At 45.5% G+C, this 22,730-nt stretch overlaps 1 protein-coding gene across 6 annotated transcripts in view; it reads right to left on the reverse strand.

Annotated features, from left to right (window-relative positions):
• Positions 1-15,538, reverse strand: part of COBLL1 (cordon-bleu WH2 repeat protein like 1) — a 96,288-nt gene extending 80,750 nt beyond the window's left edge. For 2 of the 6 annotated variants that reach the window (XM_069982832.1, XM_069982838.1), the window contains exons 1-2: positions 15,156-15,258; positions 12,198-12,310 (exon numbers count right to left, since the gene is read on the reverse strand). In XM_069982832.1, the coding sequence (XP_069838933.1) occupies positions 12,198-12,259 (62 nt within the window). In that variant the 5' untranslated portion in view covers positions 12,260-12,310; positions 15,156-15,258. The other 4 variants (XM_069982833.1, XM_069982834.1, XM_069982837.1 and 1 more) reach the window with 4 other exon arrangements.
• Positions 15,539-22,730: the final 7,192 nt, after the last annotated feature.

Genomic DNA, 22,730 nt, shown 5'->3' on the forward strand with positions numbered 1-22,730 from the left:
ACCACAAAACAGGAATTTAACTGACTACTTTCACATTTTTGTTACCTAGTTGCCAAATTATATACCTTGTCACACATTATATACAGCTGAGAATGTTATTGTTGTTGTTATTTTATTGTTATTATTATTTTTATTATTGTTATTATAGTAATAACACACCTACTAGTATTAATATTGTAATTGTTGTTCTTTTGTTGTTGTTGTTATTATTGTTATTATAGTAATAACACACATACAATTATTACTATTACTATTAGGCCATGTGCAGACTGCATAAGAAACCGGCCGTTCCGTGACCCGGCCGGGTCACGGAACGGCCGGTCTCTGAAAAGATCATACCGGCCAGTACTGATCTTTGCAGCCGCAGAGTTCTGATGCAGTCGCATCCGTGTGCACCCGCATCTGAACTCCCCACAGCACACAATGGAGCATGCGGCTGGAGCCGCTCGCTCCACAGTGTGCACTGACAGGGTTTTCTGCAGTCACTATTCACTAAATAGCGGTCGCAGAAAACTGACATGTCAGTTTTCTACCGCGCCATGAGAGATCCCGGCTGGAGCGTATACTATATGTATACGCTCCGGCCGGAATTCCATAGAAGACAAGGCAACGTATATATTTTCGTAAAAAGTACAGCCAATGTTGCCGATTGCAACAACGACCGTACTTTTACGAAAATATACGTTGTGTTAACATAGCCTAATTATTATTATTATTCTAATAACACACATACCATTCTTTGATAGCATTTATAATAATAATTACAGTAATATATAAAATCCATACTTTACATGTTTATAAAGCAATATTTTGTATACAAGTCCTATTACATACTCGCACATAAACTGCAGATTTTATAACTATTATTCTAGTTCATTTTATGAGCCCTTCCCTCCCCTCTCTAGACCAGACTGGTGACGTGTACGGCAAGTATTAGCCTGTGACTGCAATCTATTCGCAGCCTAATAAATTTCGAGAGATTTACATTGAGTAATACAGGCAGCAAAGAGATTACTCACTGAAATAAAGTGTACGTCCCTGCAGTTCACAGGTTTGTCAAGTTTTCAACAACTTGAAACTTTTCCCCCAAATACATCAATCAGATATTCTCTTTTTCCAATACAATCAGTAGGGGCCTGGAAGCTTGGACTTCCTCCAATATGAAGAATATCCAGATCTCCTTGGATGTGGTATCATTGAAATTAATGGATGCTATTGAACCCTCACATTTGGCTGTAACATCTATTTAAAGAGTGACCATTCAGGGATAGCCACTACTCCACTAAGAATTTCCTCCTGAGATCTGTATGAACCTCAGCTCCTTTCTGAATGGCTTAGTATAATAGACAATTGTGCTGATAAGTTCTTTGGCATCTTCCTACTTTTGAGAGAGATTTATCAAACGTAATGCAGAGAAAAAGGCCCTCTGACATACACCTGCACTGTTGGCGCGCTGACATATACTTGCGAATCTGTTGGCGCTACACAAATAAATGTCCCCCAATATGCCTCCATGTATTCGGCTCCAGTAATAGTGTGTTAGTTCACCCCTCTTCTATTGTGTTAAGGATGGCAAGATAATAGCACAGAGGGAGCAGAGAAACATGTGGCTGCTGGATCAGACTGCAAAGGGTTGTTTGTAGTCTGTTACCATGGAGACACAGAACACTGAGAATATTTTGAATCAAGACTATTTTCAGGGTTGAAAAACTACACATGGAATCTATCAGCTCTGTATCATGCTCAGAGCTGCAGACATGGGCAGATAGATGAAAGGGAGAGAAAATGAATGATACCTTTATCTAAGCTGATCGCCGTTTGCAAAGTTATAATATCATGCTTTTCTTGCAAGCTCAAGTGCCATAAAGGTTCAACCCATATGACATAGTCTTGATTCAAAATATTTTAAGAGTTCTGTATCTCCATGGTAACAGACTACAAACAAACCATGTCTTGTCTGACCCTGCAGTTCACTTCCCCATTGGATGCCGCCCTAGGGCTGCCAGGAAAACGTGGATACAGCCTACTACTTGTCACTCTACACAGAGGTGAAAAAATATACTATTACTGGAGCGGACTACATTAAGATACATTGTCCTTCATGGGTGCTATCCTGGTTCCAGCCGTGAGTCCTGCTGTGCTTCTGCCTACCAAGTCTCCAGCTGCTCCTCGCCCGCCACTGCTAGCAAGCCAAGCCAGGGGTAGCGACCTGGGGGTCACTTGCTGCAGCAAGTCCATTCCACCTTGCGGTGGGCACTGGTGAAGACCACCAGCCCCTCAGACTCCAATCCCAGGTACGGCTTACGCCATCGCCAGCAGCGGTACAGCGGATCATCAAATCCAGTTGTGACAGATATTATTAATCAGGACTATTGTCTCCGAGAACAGTATGGTGCTGACAGGTCCCGTCCTTTGTAAGACAACCTGTCAGATCCTAGATGCCATATAGATGGGCTCAGGACCTGAAAGGTATAATAAAAGAACGTCTTTTGGCAGAGCCTTTTCAACCTCTACTCAAAAAGGCTCTACTGAAACACGTCCTTCTACTTATATGGAATAGGTTCTATTCAGTTCAAACAGAACCTTTAAAAATGATATTTATTTTCTTTATTAAGCGCAATCAGTTTGATTTCAGACGACACTGTTTACTGCATCGCACTGCTCAACAGGAACAAAGGCCGTGAGAGTCCGAATAGGTAATATTTCAAAGTCCAAGCCTTTGTTTGCTATGTTCAGGTCCTATGAAATCAAACACAGTGAAAAGAGCTAATTCTTCCTGACATGGCAACATTTCAAGAAAAGCTAAGATTACTTCAAACTGATGTGGAATCTTGAAAGTTTTGGTTCTCAAATACCTTGCGGACATCAGGATCCCGTAGACAGTCAGCCAGGACATCATACAGACATTACATACGAGTCCGTGACTCTCTGCCAAACATCCTTTAAACTTCAGCAGCCATATACTTCATATAGGAATAACCTCGCGCGCCTGTTTTATGACGGTAACAAATGTAAAATGTCAAATATACCTAAAATGATTACTGGCCGCAACAGAACCATATGAAACTCTGCCGCTCCAGCCCTTGAATTTTTGCAGCTCGTATGTGATAGCCTCAAACCGCGGCCAAAAAATGCACAGTACTAAATTTCAATTCATCAAATACGTGCAAAGCTCACCCCGGCTTGCCAACTGGCATGCAAAAAAAAAAAGAAAGAAAATCCTGGGTTAAAGCTGATGCTGAACTCACAGATTCAATATCTGACATATTTGTTTAACTTATGTCTGCTATTTTCCCATCTTCTGCCAGACGTGACCTCAAGATCTCAAATATGTGTGAAACATCTACACGGGCTGCACAAATGGAAGGATAAGAGCTATGGGGCTATGTGGATGCTAGCGGCTGGGAGGTTGCTGCTCGATATCCTTGCTGTTTTCCAGATAGGAAGAGAGGTAATTGAGCCCAATGGGATGGATATAAAACAAGTCCTCGGAATTGTTCCGAAAATATCACACGTCATAGACAGAGCGATTTACCGCATATTGCTGCATGCCTTACATACTGCACATAACTGCACATTATACACTAGCGTGCCGCTACTGTATGAGACACAGATACCATATTTTACAGGATGCACTTTATTATTTACACTCTGTATACAAGTATGTACCTGGGGCACAGTAGGTGACTACACTTCCAAGCACTATACACAAGTGACTAGGCTACCATTCACTATGGGGGGGTGCACCCACGGCACTATAAAGGGTGGGGTGAGGCTGTTATACACTCAAAAGGATTGGAAAATGACAACCCCCGTAATCATCTTTTATAGCACACAACCTCTTCATCCTCAAGATTTTATAGTGCACCACTGCAAACCCCTATGTTTTATAGCGCAACACCATGTTACAGCTCCCCCTCCAATAGAAAATTAGATATGAAAGCATGTATGTGTTGTCAGCACCGAACAATACAGACAGATGGGGATGACTGGAGGAGGAGACATAGAAGAGGCGACAGAGAGCAGAGCAGCCACATAGTGATGCCGACAGTGACTGTCACTGGGTGCCATCTGCAGTGTTTACACAAGGCTGCACATGGTTTGGTGCAAAGCAAAAAATGTCTGACGCCTTGCTATCATAGCCAGCATTCACTTTTTCAGCACTTTGTGATGAAGTAACTCTTTTGTGGGATCGGACCAGAAGGGGTAAACTTCACTCTACATGCACATCAATGACCCATATGCAACATGACCCTTTTTCTTGTTCTCCTTCCCTGGACCATTTTGGTAGCTACGAACCACTGCACACCAGGGACATCCCACAAGAACTTCCAGTTTGGACAAATTTTGACCTAGTCCTTTAGACATTGCAATAGTGCTCAGATCCTTACGCTCGCTCAATTTTCTACTTCCAGCACATTAACTTGTTCTCGTGTTAACTATTATATCACAGCCATTCACCGAAGCCGCTGTCATAAATAATAAGGGTTCTTCACTTCACCGGTGAATGGTTTTAGTGTTATGTCTGATTGGTATACATAGTTCAGTACATTACCGCACCCTATATAGTTATATACACCACCAGAGAAAAATACATGAATTTGAAAAACAAGACCATGTTTACACTATGGGGGAGATTTATCAAACTGGTGTAAAGTAGATTTGTCTTAGTTGCCCCTAGCAACCAATCAGATTCCACCTTTTATTTGTCAAAAAATGTGGGAGGAATGAAAGGTGGAATATGATTGGTTGCTAGGGGCAACAAAGGGCCCTATTACACCAAAAGATGTCTGACAGAACTTACAGATTTTTTCAGCCAAAGCCAGGAATGGATTATCTTTACAACCTGTTCTCTGTTTATAGTTCGTTCCTGACTTTGGCTGAAAAAATCTGTCAGATAATCTGTCAGACATCTTTTGGTGTAATAGGGCCCATAGTTGCCCCTAGCAACCAATCAGATTCCACCTTTCATTCCTCCCACATTTTTTGAAAAATAAAAGGTGGAATCTGATTGGTTGCTAGGGGCAACTAAGACAAATCTACTTTACAACAGTTTGATAAAAAAAAAAAATTTGAATTTTTTTCGTTGTTTTCAACAGTCATTGAGAAACGTGGGGGTCCACAATCAAAGCAAAAGAAAAACATGTGGGAAACACGTGAACACAACCTTAGTGTATATATTCCAGACAGAGAAGATTGCAAGAGCACATAAAATCACTTTACAGAACAAACACACGTTCATACTCGCAAACACCATCCATGTGACTTACGCACACATACACCAGCAAAGCCAGGAACGGGAAGAGAAGAGCTATAAAAGGGCAGACACCACAGTAAAACAGGCCCTTCAAAGCAAATAATAATAAGCAGGTTACGCAAAATGACTTCTACATTTCTCTATATTTGTCTTTGACAGTCCCATAGTACATAGTGAATGGGGCGGCACCATGCCATACTCTCAGGGGACTAGGGACCTCTGTTCCCATGAATGGAGAGGGACCCTGTGATGGTGTGATGGGACCCCCACTTAGCACCCACATTGTAGATAGGCGATATGTTTCAATCTTGAGATAATCTCCATAATGCACAGTAGGTGAACAGACAGCAACACCATACATCAGCAGTAATCTTCCCTTTGATGATACAGCTTTTATCTACCATCTCTGATTGCTTTCTACACAGGGCAATTATTGTTTAAAACGCTCATTATAATACGGATTATGATAATTGCTCCATGTAAATGGATCCTAAGGCAACATGACTGCTTACATAGGAGCAGCGTCGCACCAACAAGGGAATCCACCACCAAATGACAGTCGGCTAAACAGGTCATACAACTAACCGCAAACATGCAATAATTACTTAAAATTTTTAAGGGTGGTATTCTTATTGAGTGGAGGATCCCTGAGCCCGATAAGGGTTTTCATACACTGTGAGGCCTAGTGGGGATTGACCCATCATGAAATCATGGCAGTAAGGAACTTGGTCACCTGCTGCTGATGGTTTTCGGGCCAAAAGACATCGGGTCTGCAATAATTGTCCACATTAATAAGAAATTAAATTTGAAAAGTTAAACATATTGGGGGAGATTTATCAAACATGATGTAAAGTGAAACTGTCTCAGTTGCCCCTAGCAACCAATCAGATTCCACCTTTCATTTTCCAGAGTCTTTGAGGATCTGTGGAATCTGATTGGTTGCTAGGGGCAACTGAGCCAGTTTCACTTTACACCATGTTTGATAAATCTCCCCTATAGTGTTACAACAACTATAGTAAAAGAAGAAAGGGTATGCAAAGTATCTCTCTTAACTTGAGAAGGTGGCTTTTTCTTCAAGTTAATGCATCACATTGACTAGGAATATATGCCAAGCTAGAAGGAAAGAATACCCATCTTACAGACAGCTGTTTTGGGGTTATTGCCCCTCGTCAGTACAGGGCAAGGTGGTGGTTATTGAGAGGCCTATTGTTGTGGGACCAAAAAGATACCAGCTCTCCTTGAGGAGAACGTCATAAAGACTTATGGAGACCTACAGGCCATTCCTGCTCCACTGGGAATTCTGGGAAAAAAGAATATGAAAAGAAGCCCTCTTGGCATATATCCATATGACTTATCAGAAGATTGCTCTAACTGTACTACTTCTTTAGAGGGGTCATCTCATCAGAGATAACCTCTTTCAAAATATGGCCACCAGGGTAAGGGACAACCTCTTCAAAGTATATCTACAGATCTGACAATCATTTAAGGTGTTAGAATATAGCACTGGTGGGATTCCAGGTCATGGGATTTCCACTGATCACCAATATAAAGATTGCCTTGCTCCTTTGGCTTTGAGTTTGGAAGTTTTCCTATCTCAGAAGAGTGGTCTAAAATCCCTTCAAATTGTACATAAAGTCATAGAGCTAGCCAATTCCCTTGCCATCAAAGACAGAAAAACTACAAAGAATAAAATGATCAGGAAGAGTCACATACAAGGGAAAGTCCCTCAATAGCGGGAGGCTAAACCTGGACTTTCTAAATAAGTCATGTTTTTCTTAGGAGCACATTACAAACTTTACTTTCTATGAATATCTGGGTTGAATTTGCACATTTTTCATACTAAACAGAGATCTCATTTTCTCCCCATAGTTATTGATGTGACAGCTCAAGTTTTCTGCCAAACCGAACTGAAATATAATCCTTACACTTGTATTTTAAAATCACTAAGCTAAAAACATACTTTTCATATACAAGGCGCTAATTCACAGCCCGAATGGTGCCTGATGTCATATTTTTGAAACCACCCAAATTGTATGGATGTCTGTATAGCTGTCCCTAGATGTTCAGCTGACAGCTGTCACCACCATGTCGACCAGTTCTAAGTTCTTTTTTGTGTGTTTTTTCCTAAAATGATACTCAACTAAATTATCCCATACCAAGGCAATGGAACTCCACATCATGGGCCAAAATACCCTTCAATTTATGTAGATTGTAGTCAGATGGATGACTATATTACTGTGTTACCTAAAGCGACTCTGTACCCACTTTGTGACCCCCCCCTAACTACTTATACCTTCTTGTAGCTGATGAGATGTCCTTTCTGCCGGTATGTTTATCAACGCTGGTTGTGCTTTTCTGAGGCCGCCTGTGTGTTGTGGTCTCCCCCCGCCTCTGTGGTGTGTCCGCTCAGCGTCGTCCCCTCCTCGTGGTAGTGACGCGCACAGCCCTTTCCCGCCTCTCCTGCCTGTCAAAGACCCCACACACACAAACATTGCATACCATGGTGCTGCCCGCTGCCGGAATCAGCTTGTCCTCTTCTTTGGAAATGCTCCGTTGCGCACTTATCCAGCACAGGCGCAACAACGCATCAGGCTAGTCTCAGAAGGCCGGTCGCATCACTTCGCCTGCGCAGGATCTCTGCACAATGGTGCGCAATGACGCATGTCCAAAGAAGAGGACAAGCTGATTTCGGCAGCGGGTGGCACCTTGGTATGCAGGGGAGGGGGGGAGGTGACAGGCAGGAGAGGCGAGGAAGGGCAGCGAGCGTCACTAGCATAGGGCAGGGACAACACGGTCCCGGCTACGTCATTGCAGCGGCAGGGGTCAGGAGGCGGCGCATGCACACTTCTATTCACATCACAATTCGCCCTAGAGTAAGAGTATGTCAAGAAAGTTAAACATTAAATGTGACCATAGGGGTTTCACTTTCAGGTCAGTCCAAAAGACTGTGACATTCATCCAGATGCTGCAAAAATAATGTATGGAATAAGGTAGTAGAATATGCAAGATGCTTTTAAAAATGTATAATTTATACGGATGGCATATTTTCCAATTGGTGACAAATGCCAATGTATGGCATCTATCACAGTTATCCATTAACCTGGTGCCTCAAGAAGCTCCAGTCACTCCACGTTTCATTTATGGACACTATTACTGGAGCCTTTAAAGTAGAGACGCGGGGACCTCATTCCTCTTCTCCTTAAAAAAAGTGGTTGCAAGCAACCACCCAACACATGTTTTGCATTAAAATGTGTTGGGTGGCTGTCAGCAGTACCACCACTCTGGAGGAAGCTTAGGAGGAGGAAAGAAGGTTTGACATCCGATGATGTAACAACCATATATGGACAGTTACCATTTATAGACGGTCCATACATGGTATCTGTCCATATATGGACGTTACATCATCAATTCTTCCTCAGGGGATCCCTTCTGGGTGAGGTTTACCACAAAGTACCTCTATAGAGCTGGGTTCACACACTGTATACTTCAGGCAGTATTTGGTCCTCAAGTCAGGTCCTCATAGCAACCAAAACCAGGAGTGGATTGAAAACACAGAAAGGATCTGTTCACACAATGTTGAAATTGAGTGGATGGCCGTCATATAACGGTAAATAACTGCCATTATTTCAATATAACAGCCGTTGTTTTAAAATAACAGCAAAAATTTGCCATTAAATGACGGCCATCCACTCAATTACAACATTATGTGAACATAGCCTTTCTGTGTTTTCAATCCACTCCTGGTTTTGGTTGCTATACAGCCTCACAAATACAGCCTCAAATATACATAGTGTGAACCCAGCCTAATTAGGGTGCGTTCACACATACAGGATCCGCAGCAGATCAGCAGCAGATTTGATGGTGCAGATTCAAATCTGCTGCAATAAGTTACTTGTGAAGCTACCCTTACAGTAAGATACAAAGCAGCCTCTAACATATACCTCCAATTAAATGAAAGCCAAGTCATGATGTGAACTGTTATTATCACTGTTTTACAGTTCAACAAGACAAAGGCTGCACAAGGTTATAGCATGTAAGGTTCCAGGAGCACAGGTCGGCTTCAGCAGATTTTTAGGCAAGACATGAATAAGGTCCATAATAAAATTCTTTGCAGATATGCAGTGTAGCTGCCTATACAGAATTCTTACTAATATTGTTACCCGATATATCCCACTACTTTCATAGCAAAATAAATTCACAAACCAACCAGATCTCTTGGGCCATAGCACTACATCTAAAACTCATGTCAAAAGAGATGTATATTTTCCACCACTATGCAACAAAACCACAAGAAAGGAGAATTCAACCCGAAACCAGACGCGAACATCTAGTAGTTGGATAGAAGATCGAGAAAAGGGGGGGTGGGGCTAGTTGAGTAATATGTTCTCATATGGTTAATCTTAGATAACTACAGCCAAAACTAATGTGCACACTTTAAAGGGGGGAATTTGGGTTAAATATAAAATATTGATAGAAAACTCAGTAATCATTGAGAGAAAACTTACATTTTCAAACAAAATTGTGTATGGTGAGTCGGGAACGTTTGCCCTTGGTAAAAGTCAAAGTTTAGAGATGATTCAGACCGTCAGCCACAAACATACCAGCGTATTAAAGGATTTGACCTTAGGACACACCATCAATTTTAGATTGGCGTGGGTTTAACTCTCGGAGACACAGCAGTAGCTTCAGTAGAGGCTGTGTCATGTGTATAGGACTGAGCTGCAATACCAAGCACAGCCACTACAAACAAAGGCGCTCTACATGGTAAACAGTGAAGACCACATAGCAGTCATTAGAGCTTCATAGACCCTTCAAACAACTGCATGGTGGGAGTGCTCAGAGTCAGTCTGTTACCAGTCTACTATTAAAGGGCAATCTTAAAGGGGAACTATCAGCAAATTTGATTAACCTAACCTGCTGATAGCCCCTATGCCCCTGTGACACTGAGGAGCAAGGTATGCGTCTTACCCTCCTCCTTGGCGCCGGTCCCACGCTGTTAGTTAGGGTAAACTCCGCTACGGAGCACCGCTAGGAGCACTGCCGCATGATCCGGCACGCCCCTTCCATTGATTATCATTAGAAGGGGTGGGCGGGATGATGGGGCAGTGCTCCTAACGGGGCTCTGGAGTGGAGTTTACCCTGACTAACAGCACGGGACCGGTGCCGAGGAGGAAGGTAAGACACAAACCTTCCTCCGCAGCTTCCCAGGCGCTAGAAGGGGCTATCAGCAGGTTAGATTAGTCTAACCTGCTGATAGTTCCCCTTTAAGAACAGGCCATCTTGATTTCCCCCTTTTAATGAGATAGGTATATGTTAAATATGTTAAATATGAAATAGGTATCATGTTATAGAGCAGAAGACACTACTGTATATAGTTTATGGGGACAGTTCTAGTAAATCTTTGCTCTCTAATACAGTATGATTGGTGTTGCACATATTGCCTATGACTGTATAGCATTCAGCTGCTAAGTCTCCATGCATGCAAGTTGCAAATATGATATCTTGTAAGATGTTGGGACTGTCCTGTCTTGTATTTGCATGCAGACCACAGGCAGGTGCTGTAATACAGGCTATCATCTTACTTAATATAGGGAGTCCGTCATTTGTATACATCACAGTAACAAGTCCAGAGGTCAGAATATCCAGACCCTGACCTTTACCCAACTTGGAGAAGGAGCTTTAGATATACGGTTGGACATGCTCTCCTATCAATGGTGAATAAACTGACACCTATCTCTGAGATAAGACTCATTCAGTGCAGGTGTTTGCACGCCATCATGTACAAAGTAGGACACCATAGCACAAGTGTGATAGATCAGGCCAAGGTACTATAGTATTGTACTGCACTATATACACTACCCAACCATCTGAATGTAGTCACACCATTTTATCTGGCATGTGGAAAAGATGGTAGATCCTGACATTCCCTTTTATAATTCAATGGGAATCACATGCCTGATATATCATCAGGCATGTAAAAAGTTACTGATCACAGTGGATCTCACTGCAGAGACCTGCTGTGATCAGGAGATACAACCGGGGACAGAGCGCGGTGGCCATCTACTTCCAGTCGCTCACTAATTCCAACAATGTTGTCTCATAGACTTATAAAGTCAGAATTAGCCAATCAGGAGATACATCTGGGGAGTGAATTGCGCTGCTGCACTCTCCCCCTCCAACTATATCTCCTGATTGCAGCGACTCTGAGCAGCGAGACCCGATGTGATCAGTAACTTTTGACATACCTGATGACATGTCAAAAGTTATGTTCAATGACAGACACTGGTTAAATGGACTAAATGTAAGATAAAAGCTCTATGATAAAGGCAGATACCTGCTTACTTAGGTTGTGTTACATCTCCTTATCATTTTAAAGGTCTCTGATTGCTGTCAGTGAATAGAGACATCATTGTTTACATCCATATCTAAGATCTATTTCATTGTGAACAACAACAATAGCAAATTCTCATCTAATACCCAGTCTAGGATAAGGCCACACACAGCGGGCACAGCTTCTGACAAAAACAATATGCTTGAGGTTTTAGGGCAAATCGGCGCAGTTCTGTGATGTTCACTGATGTCTATGTGCTCTTTACTGATCCTTTCCTGACCTGATCTGGCCATCCCTACATTTGCTTCTATTCACTGACAGCAAACAGAGATATTAAACAGGATAATAAATGTATAGTAATCTGTAGAAGTTATTCCAGGCTTGTGGCTGATCAGTTCCTGCAGCAGGATCAGTAATCCAGGCTATAGAACTGTTCCAGCAGACGCCGGGGAGGCTGCGCTGACATCTTTTCCCTACTTTCTGGCCCACACTTTGCTGCTGTGAGCGATTCTCCATGAGGTTTGCACAACAAGGTCAGGAGTCCAGCGTCTGATTTACATGTCACACGTCCCAGGGATTTGCTTGCTCGCACTTTCCGATGATTCTTACCCTGAAGGAGGCAGGGAAGCGTCCTGACTGGAGTTCTCAGACCAAGATCCGGAATCCTCCATTCCCAAGCAGAGTCCCTTGGGGGCTGAGAAGGGTCGTCCTTATTTCAGCAGCTGTGTGACAAAGTGACGGGATAAGTAGCAGCCCCATGTCACCCCCTTACTATAATGTTACCTCTCCTTATCATAGCATCACCTTCTGTAATCCTGTATAATGCTATTGCCTCTAAAACGTCACCCCAATGTCATCAGATTGTCCCCTAATTGTCACCTTATTATTAGGTTTCCCCATCATATTATCCCCTAATTGTCACCGTATTATTAGGTCTCCCCATCATATTATCCCGTCACCTTATTATTAGGTCTCCCCTTCATATTATCTCCTAATTGTCACCGTATTATTAGGTCTCCCCATCATATTATCCTCTAATTGAAATTAGGTTGCTCTCACCTTGTGTCTCCTTTTAATTGTACTTCCATCATGTCAGCCCCCCCCCATCATGTGCCCCCCCCACTCATCATATGCTCCCCCCTCATCATGTGCCCCCCCACTCATCATGTGCCCTCCCTCATCATGCCCCCCCACACTCATCTTATGCCCCCCCTCATCATATGCCCCCCCTTACCATGTGCCCCCCACTCATCATGCCCCCCCCCACACTTATCTTATGCCCCCCCCTCATCATATGCCCCCCTTACCATGTGCCCCCCACTCATCATGCCCCCCACACACTTATCTTATGCCCCCCCTCATCATATGCCCCCCCACTCATCATGTGCCCCCCTTTTCAACAATTCCTGACGTTCACAGCATGTTACCCCCTCTCAGCCATTTCTTCATCATGTTACCCCTTCTTTTCAAATAACCCCCTCCTCCTCACTCCATTCCATTAGGTTGCTCCTCTACAATATGAACCTCTGTTACTTATCCTCATCCTGTACCCCTCATCAGCACGTCCCCCACCCACATCATGTACCCCTCATCATCCTGTCCACCATGCATATCATGTACCCAACTCATCATAATGCCCCCCATTAACAAAACCTACCCCTCTCTTTATCATGTCCCCATCCACCTCATGTACCCCTCACAAATTCCCCATCTACATCATGTACCCCTCATCTGCATATCCCCATCTACATCATGTACCCCTAATCATCTTATTCACCATCCATATCATGTACCATCTCATAATAATGTCCCCCATTTACAAAATATACCCTTCTCTTTATCATGTCCCCATCATGTACCTCTCATCAGCACATCCCCATCAACAACATGTACCACCCATCATCATCTCCCCATCCGCATCATGTACCCCTCATCATATCCCTCATCCACATGATGTACCCCTCATCTGCATATCCCCATCTACATCATGTACCCCCTAATCATCTTACCCACCATCCATATCATGTACTCCTCATCATCATTATCAACAAATAGTACACCCCATCATCATCTCCCTATGCACATAATATACCCCTACTCATCATGTCCACAATCCGCGTCATGTACCCCTCCCATCATCATCATCATGTCCCCATCCACATTATGTACCCCTCATCATCATCTCCCCATCTACACTGTGTACCCCCTCCCCAGCATGTCCCCATTCCCATCCTGCCCCCCCTCACATTCAGCATCATAGCCAGCAGCCTGTGTGCAGATAGTGACTCACGTAGCAGACACCACTGACACTATGCACATGTCTATAGGGAAGTCTGGAAATATTCCACTATCACATGTACAATCTGGAGCCGCTCCTGGCAACACAAGCTGTCAGAGCCAACCTGTGCGCTGGTTCCCAGTATATACAGGGAGAGTATGGGACACAACATTATCCAAACACACCATGTCAGCTAAGGAAATACTCCGCCATGCTGTCAGCACTGGGCATGCTGGTACTTGTAGTGACACTGACAGCTTTGGTCATGACCCTTTTTTGGCACACGCAGATCCATTATGAGTTTTTTTAGTAAATTTATAAATTATATTAAAAAAGAACTGTAAAATATGTTCCAAGCACATGGCCAAGTATCTGGGCACCCCATTCACTGTCATGGCTAAATATCTGGGCACCCCATTCACTGTCATGGCTAAGTATCTGGGCACCCCATTCACCGTCATGGCTAAGTATCTGGGCACCCCATTCACTGTCATGGCTAAGCATCTGGGCACCCCATTCACTGTCATGGCTAAGTATCTGGGCACCCCATTCACTGTCATGGCTAAGCATCTGGGCACCCCATTCACTGTCATGGCTAAGTATCTGGGCACCCCATTCACTGTCATGGCTAAATATCTGGGCACCCCATTCACTGTCATGGCTAAGTATCTGGGCACCCCATTCACTGCGATGGCTAAGTATCTGGGCACCCCATTCACTGTCATGGCTAAGTATCTGGGCACCCCATTCACTGTCATGGCTAAATATCTGGGCACCCCATTCACCGTCATGGCTAAGTATCTGGGCACCCCATTCACTGTCATGGCTAAGTATCTGGGCACCCCATTCACTGCGATGGCTAAGTATCTGGGCACCCCATTCACTGTCATGGCTAAGCATCTGGGCACCCCATTCACTGTCATGGCTAAGTATCTGGGCACCCCATTCACTGTCATGGCTAAGTATCTGGGCACCCCATTCACTGTCATGGCTAAGTATCTGGGCACCCCATTCACTGTCATGGCTAAGTATCTGGGCACCCCATTCACTGTCATGCTGTCACTTACATAGACACAACAGTGCAGCCCGGAGAGACAGCTGGGCAGCTTGGTTGTTGGCATGCTGTGACTTGTAGTTCCATTGTTTACACTGTCAGTCACATATAATCCGCACTGTCTCCCCCGCCCGGGACTCTCTACACTCTGCTGTTACTTGTTGATCTTTAGAACAGTTTGACCGTTAAGATTTCCCCACACATAAGTTGCTGTAATGTCTGATCGTGCACTTACCGCCTCACCTTCCCATGTGATCTCCCAGCACTCCCGCCTCACCAACCATATGGCTCACCCCTGGCAGTGTGTGTGCCAGCAGGGCACCTCGCTATCCAGCCCTGCTGCACCAGCACACCACACCTACAGACACTCTCTCCAAGGGGGGAAGGAAACTGGAGACCAACCTTGTCCTGAGTGATTCCCTGGGAACAGAGGCAGCCTGTGTTGTGCTGCACCCTCGCTGTGCCAGCCTCTGTGCCCCCGCCCTCCGGAGGATATTAACTCTCTCTGCCGGAGCTTAACATTCAAGTTCAGTCTTGTTCATTCTCCACGATCCCTTCTCTTCTCTCCCTCACATTCCCTTTCCGTCAAAGGAGAAAAAAGCGTCTTGTGTTATGTTCCTGGCTCTGCTGCAGCTGGGAGGGAGGTGCAAAGTCCGAGAGGGGAATGTGCACACTGCTCACACCTGGGAGGGCACACTGCTCACACCTGGGAGGGCACACTATACACTGCTCACACCTGGGAGGGCACACTGCTCACACCTGGGAGGGCACACTGCACACACCTGGGAGGGCACACTGCTCACACCTGGGAGGGCACACTGCTCACACCTGGGAGGGCACACTGCTCACACCTGGGAGGGCACACTGCTCACACCTGGGAGGGCACACTGCTCACACCTGGGAGGGCACACTGCTTACACCTGGGAGGGCACACTGCTCACACCTGGGAGGGCACACTGCTCACACCTGGGAGGGCACACTGCTCACACCTGGGAGGGCACACTGCTCACACCTGGGAGGGCACACTATACACTGCACACACCTGGGAGGGCACACTATACACTGCACACACCTGGGAGGGAACACTATACACTGCACACACCTGGGAGGGAACACTATACACTGCACACACCTGGGAGGGCACACTATACACTGCACACACCTGGGAGGGCACACTATACACTGCACACACCTGGGAGGGCACACTGCTCACACCTGGGAGGGCACACTGCTCACACCTGGGAGGGCACACTATACACTGCACACACCTGGGAGGGCACACTATACACTGCACACACCTGGGAGGGAACACTATACACTGCACACACCTGGGAGGGAACACTATACACTGCACACACCTGGGAGGGCACACTATACACTGCACACACCTGGGAGGGCACACTGCTCACACCTGGGAGGGCACACTGCTCACACCTGGGAGGGCACACTGCTCACACCTGGGAGGGCACACTATACACTGCTCACATCTGGGAGGGCACACTGCTCACAACACCTGGTAGGGCACACTATACACTGCACTCACCTGGGAGGACACAATATACACTGCACACATCTGGGAGGGCACACTATACACTGCACACACCTGGAGGGCACACTGCTCACAACACCTGGCAGGATTTGCTGCACACAACACCTGGAGGACACACTGCACACACCTGGGAGGACACACTGCACACACCTGGGAGGACATGCTCCACACAACTGGGAGGACAAATTATACACTGCACACAACACCTGTGAGGACACGCTGCACACACCTGGGAGGACACATTATACACTGCACACACCTGGGAAGACACACTGCACACAACACCTGGGAAGACACACTGCACACACCAGGGAGGGCACACTGCACACAAAACCAGGCAGGACACACTGCACACAACACCTGGGAGGACACACTGCACACAACACCTGGGAGGACACACTGCACACAACATCTGGGAGAACACACTGCACACAACATCTGGGAGAACACACTGCACACAACACCTGGGAGGACACACTGCACACAACACCTGGGAGGACACACTGCACACAACACCTGGGAGAACACACTGCACACAACACCTGGGAGGACACACTGCACACAACACCTGGGAGGACACACTGCACACAACACCTGGGAGAACACACTGCACACAACACCTGGGAGGACACACTGCACACAACACCTGGGAGGACACACTGCACACAACATCTGGGAGAACACACTGCACACAACATCTGGGAGGACACGCTTCACACAACACCTGGGAGGACACACTGCACACAACACCTGGGAGGACACACTGCACACAACACCTGGGAGAACACACTGCACACAACACCTGGGAAGACACACTGCACACACCAGGGAGGGCACACTGCACACAACACCTGGGAGGACACACTGCACACAACACCTGGGAGGACACACTGCACACAACGCCTGGGAGGACACGCTGCACACAACACCTGGAAGGACACACTGCACACAACACCTGGGAGGACACACTGCACACAACACCTGGGAAGACACACTGCACACACCAGGGAGGGCACACTGCACACAACACCTGGGAGGACACACTGCACACAACACCTAGGAGGACACACTGCACACAACACCTGGGAGGACACACTGCACACAACATCTGGGAGGACACCCTGCACACAACATCTGGGAGGACACACTGCACACAACACCTGGGAGGACACACTGCACACAACATCTGGGAGAACATGCTGCACACAACACCTGGGAGGACACACTGCACACAACATCTGGGAGGACACACTGCACACAACATCTGGGAGGACACACTGCACACAACACCTGGGAGGACACACTGCACACAACACCTGGGAGGACACGCTGCACACAACACCTGGGAGGACACGCTGCACACAACATCTGGGAGGACACGCTGCACACAACATCTGAGAGGACACACTGCACACAACACCTGGGAGGACACACTGCACACAACGCCTGGGAGGACACACTGCACACAACACCTGGGAGGACACGCTTCACACAACACCTGGGAGGACACACTGCACACACCTGGGAGGACACACTGCACACAACACCTAGGAGGACACACTTCACACAACACCTGGGAGGACACACTGCACACAACACCTGGGAGGACACACTGCACACAACATCTGGGAGGACACACTGCACACACCTGGGAGGGCACACTGCACACACCTGGGAGGACACACTGCACATAACACCTGGGAGGACACGCTGCACACAACATCTGGGAGGACACGCTGCACACAACACCTGGGAGGGCACACTGCACACAACACCTGGGAGGGCACACTGCACACAACACCTGGGAGGACACACTGCACACAACACCTGGGAGGACACACTGCACACAACATCTGGGAGAACACACTGCACACAACATCTGGGAGGACACGCTTCACACAACACCTGGGAGGACACACTGCACACAACACCTGGGAGAACACACTGCACACAACACCTGGGAGGACACACTGCACACAACATCTGGGAGAACACACTGCACACAACATCTGGGAGGACACGCTTCACACAACACCTGGGAGGACACACTGCACACAACATCTGGGAGAACACACTGCACACAACACCTGGGAGGACACACTGCACACAACACCTGGGAGGACACACTGCACACAACACCTGGGAGGACACACTGCACACACTTGGGAGGGCACACTGCACACACCTGGGAGGACACACTGCACACAACACCTGGGAGGACACACTGCACACAACACCTGGGAGGACACACTGCACACACTTGGGAGGGCACACTGCACACACCTGGGAGGACACACTGCACACAACACCTGGGAGGACACGCTGCACACAACACCTGGGAGGACACGCTGCACACAACATCTGGGAGGACACACTGCACACAACACCTGGGAGGACACACTGCACACAACATCTGGGAGGACACACTGCACACAACACCTGGGAGGACACGCTGCACACAACACCTGGGAGGACACACTGCACACACCTGGGAGGACACACTGCACACAACACCTGGGAGGGCACACTGCACACAACACCTGGGAGGGCACACTGCACACAACACCTGGGAGGGCACACTGCACACAACACCTGGGAGGGCACACTGCACACAACATCTGGGAGAACACACTGCACACAACACCTGGGAGGACACGCTGCACACACCTGGGAGGACACACTGCACACACCTGGGAGGACACACTGCACACACCTGGGAGGGCACACTGCACACACCTGGGAGGACACGCTGCACACAACACCAGTTCTCATACACACTGCTCTCTTCTCACATATTTTAGATTACATTCTCGTTTTTAAGAAAACACCTGCAGTTCATAATGTCTTTTATGGCCTTATTTTTGCATGAATTTTTGGCAGCATCTTTTACTGTCATTTCACATCAGTGAAAGACAAAAATTACAAAATTATGTGACGGGTCAAAGCGTAAAGGTTATATACAACATCTCCGCCTGCACACTGTATCTAATATGCACTTATAGCCGTCTATGGAGAGATGGTGCTGTTTCTTCTGTAATCACAGATTCTTATTATTATGTATATAAATATATGTATATATGTTCATAGCCTTAAAGGGATACTTCAGCAAAATAGAAAAAATCTTTCGAATCAACTGGTGCCAGAAAGAGCTAGAGATTTGTAATTTACTTCTATTAAAAAAAAAATCTCAAGTCTTCCAGTACTTATCAGCTGCTGTATGTCCCGCAGAAATGGTGTATTCTTTCTAGTCTGACACAGTGCTCTCTGCTACCACCTTTGTCACATGTCAAATCCCCATAGAAAACCTCTCCTGCTCTGGACAGTTCCTGACATGGACAGAGGTGGCAGCAGAGAGCACTGTGTCAGACTGGAAAGAATACACCACTTTCTGCAGGACATACAGCAGCTGATAAGTACTGGAAGACTGGAGATGTTTTTAAAGAAATAAATTGCAGATCACTGGCACTTTCTGGCAGCAGTTGATTTAAAAGATTTTTTTTGCTGAACTACCCCTTTAATGTTAATTCATATGGGTCTTGTTACATTATATGTTTCATGTTACTGTATACGCTTTATGTTTCTTCATATTATTATTCATATTTCATTTATGTTGCTTTATACGTTTTCTGTTTAATTATGTTTTATGTCGCTTTACATATTTTGTTACTCTATACGTTTTATGTTTCTGTTTTCTGTTGTGTTATATATTTTATATATATACGTTTCATATTTTGTTACGTAATACGTTTTGTTTCTCTATGTTATCTGTTTTTTTATATTTCATGTTGCTCTAGATATTTTTTTGTTACTTTATATGTTTTATGCTTGTTTTATGTTTTTCTTTAATATGTTTTTGCTGCTTTATATGTTTTATGCTTCTTCATATGTGTTATGTTACCCTCATCTCCATAAAGTGACAACATTATAAACTTTTCAGGTTAGCGAGAAAGATTCAGCTCTAGAAATCCTGCCTCTCTATTTAGGAGCCTCCAGCTGAAGGTCTGACAGTGCCGCTACTCAGGCCCTGATGAATTGGGGGTCTGTTTTATATCCAAACTCTGAATGTGTTTTTAAGGGGGGGAAAAAAGTCTATTCCTGTTTACAAGCCTTACAGAAGGAACGTGTCCCTCCAATTCCTGCTGTAAGAAAGCGTGCACTGTACCTCTGCATACCGCTCATTCCAAGGTGTAGGCTTCGAAAGTCACAGAATTATATCATTCAGATTTCAATATCATTTTATATAAATTAAGCAGTTTATGATCACTTAGGTCGGGGAGTCTGCCCAGTCGTTTTATTGGAACTATCGTAAATTGGGGCAAATTACTGTCATTATTGTCAAAATAATTTTTCCACAATTTTCCAGCAATTTACCTGACTTCAGGCATCAGTGCTGCACCTCCCACCACAAGGCAAAGCACACCTGCTATGGGATCCTCACTCGTATCTATAGCATGTATCGTATATTTATATCTTATAGTCGGGTTATGACTTTTATAGATTCTACTTTCCAAGTCACCAATTTTGTGTCTGCTCTGTTAAAGAGGTTATCCAGGATTATAAAAACATATCTGCTTTTTTCCAGAAACAACGCTACTCTTATCTTCAGTTTATGTCCGGTATTGCAGCTCAGTTCAATTGAAGTGAATGGAGCTAAGCTGTAATACCACACACAACCTGAGGACAGGGGGTGGCGCTGTTTTTTTTTTTGTTTTTTGTTTTTTTAAAGAAAGCTGTTATGTTTATCTAATCCTCTCTAACTCCTCTAGGCCTCTGGGACACATGGTTATTTTGTTGTATAAAAAAAAAAACACCTTTAAAGGAGCTGTCCACTTGTCACACAGCATAGAGCTTATAGAGGGATGTTCTCTTTCAGGCTCCTGATTACTTGACCAATGGAGAGGCTATAAAGAGCGACTTTCACTCTGGAGGGCCTGTGCTGTGTTACATAGACAACCCACTGATTCGAATGGCACCGTGTAACGCTTCATGGCCCCTGTGGTGGCGCTGTACAGAAATTGAAAACATACTGCCAGGTTTATACAGATTATAGCTGGTCACTTGGGGTCCCAGCAAGGGGACACTTTGTGATTTGTAAACTGTCATGGTACCTATATAACACATAGAACCCCTTTAAAGAGACTCAGTAGGTTTAGGCTGTCCTATCTCAGGGTAGTGTAAACTAGTGACTGAGAAGCTGAACAGGATAATGTATCACTTACATTGTTCTGTAAATCTGATTCATAGATATCCTCCTGAATAATAAGTAGTCCTCTCCATTATGTGCATGAGCCCAGTAGTCCTGGATATTCATGAGAAGCAGAAAACTCCGCCCACCAGCTGCTGATTGGCAGTTATCTATCCATGCTGTGTATAGGCAGTCAACCGTCAACCAGCAGCTGGAGGGGGGGAGGGGCGTGGCAAGAATCCTATTCTCCTGCATATTAGGAGAATGGCTGAACAGAATGATGTAAGTAATACTACAATCTGTCAAGCATTTCTATCACTAGTTGATGCTGCCCTTATTTAAACACCATGAACCTAGTGACAAACTCTCTTTATTCTAAAAATATCAACACAGTTTTGCATAAATTGACATCTAAAGCTGGCCATAGACTTTCACTAACTGTTGACCAAACCTTTGTTTAGCCAAGTTATCTCTCCCAGCTTCTCCATACACATACACTGCAGCATAGCTGGACGTCTATAGGCAGAGGAGCTGTAAGCCGCAGCCAAACAGCTCTGGGGCAAATATTCAGCCTGCCCAACCCTTCTCTTCTCTCCATCGACATGATTTGACAGCAAAGAGTCGGGGGGCCCCCATATACCTTAGAAAGTTGACTTTAGTGTAAGGCTAGAAAACCCATATACATACAAACAGTGCCTATGGCTCTATAGAATAGATCAATAGGAAGTACATGTGTCCCAATGCGGTTCTATATACTCATAGCTCTGCTTTGCTTATGAAATCTATCAGTTTTGTTGTCACCAAGCCCTCGGCACCTCGGCGGTATGTTATATAGACATTCCATGTGTTGTATCAGCAGTCCTACTAATATTGGTCTATTTACAGCAGAGATAGTTCTCTCGTCATACATGTTTTGGAGCGCCTTCCTCCCGTGTCACATATTAACCCTGAGGACTCCCAGCAAACCCCATGGCCATAAGCAACAATACAAAGGAGCTCTCCCATAGACATAAAAAGGAAAGGTTTCTGGGCCGTTACCTTTGCAGAGCTGGTTCCACAGGGGGAGCAAAGTTAGA

This window comes from Dendropsophus ebraccatus, chromosome 9 (assembly GCF_027789765.1).
Source record: "Dendropsophus ebraccatus isolate aDenEbr1 chromosome 9, aDenEbr1.pat, whole genome shotgun sequence".
Lineage (NCBI taxonomy): Eukaryota > Metazoa > Chordata > Amphibia > Anura > Hylidae > Dendropsophus > Dendropsophus ebraccatus.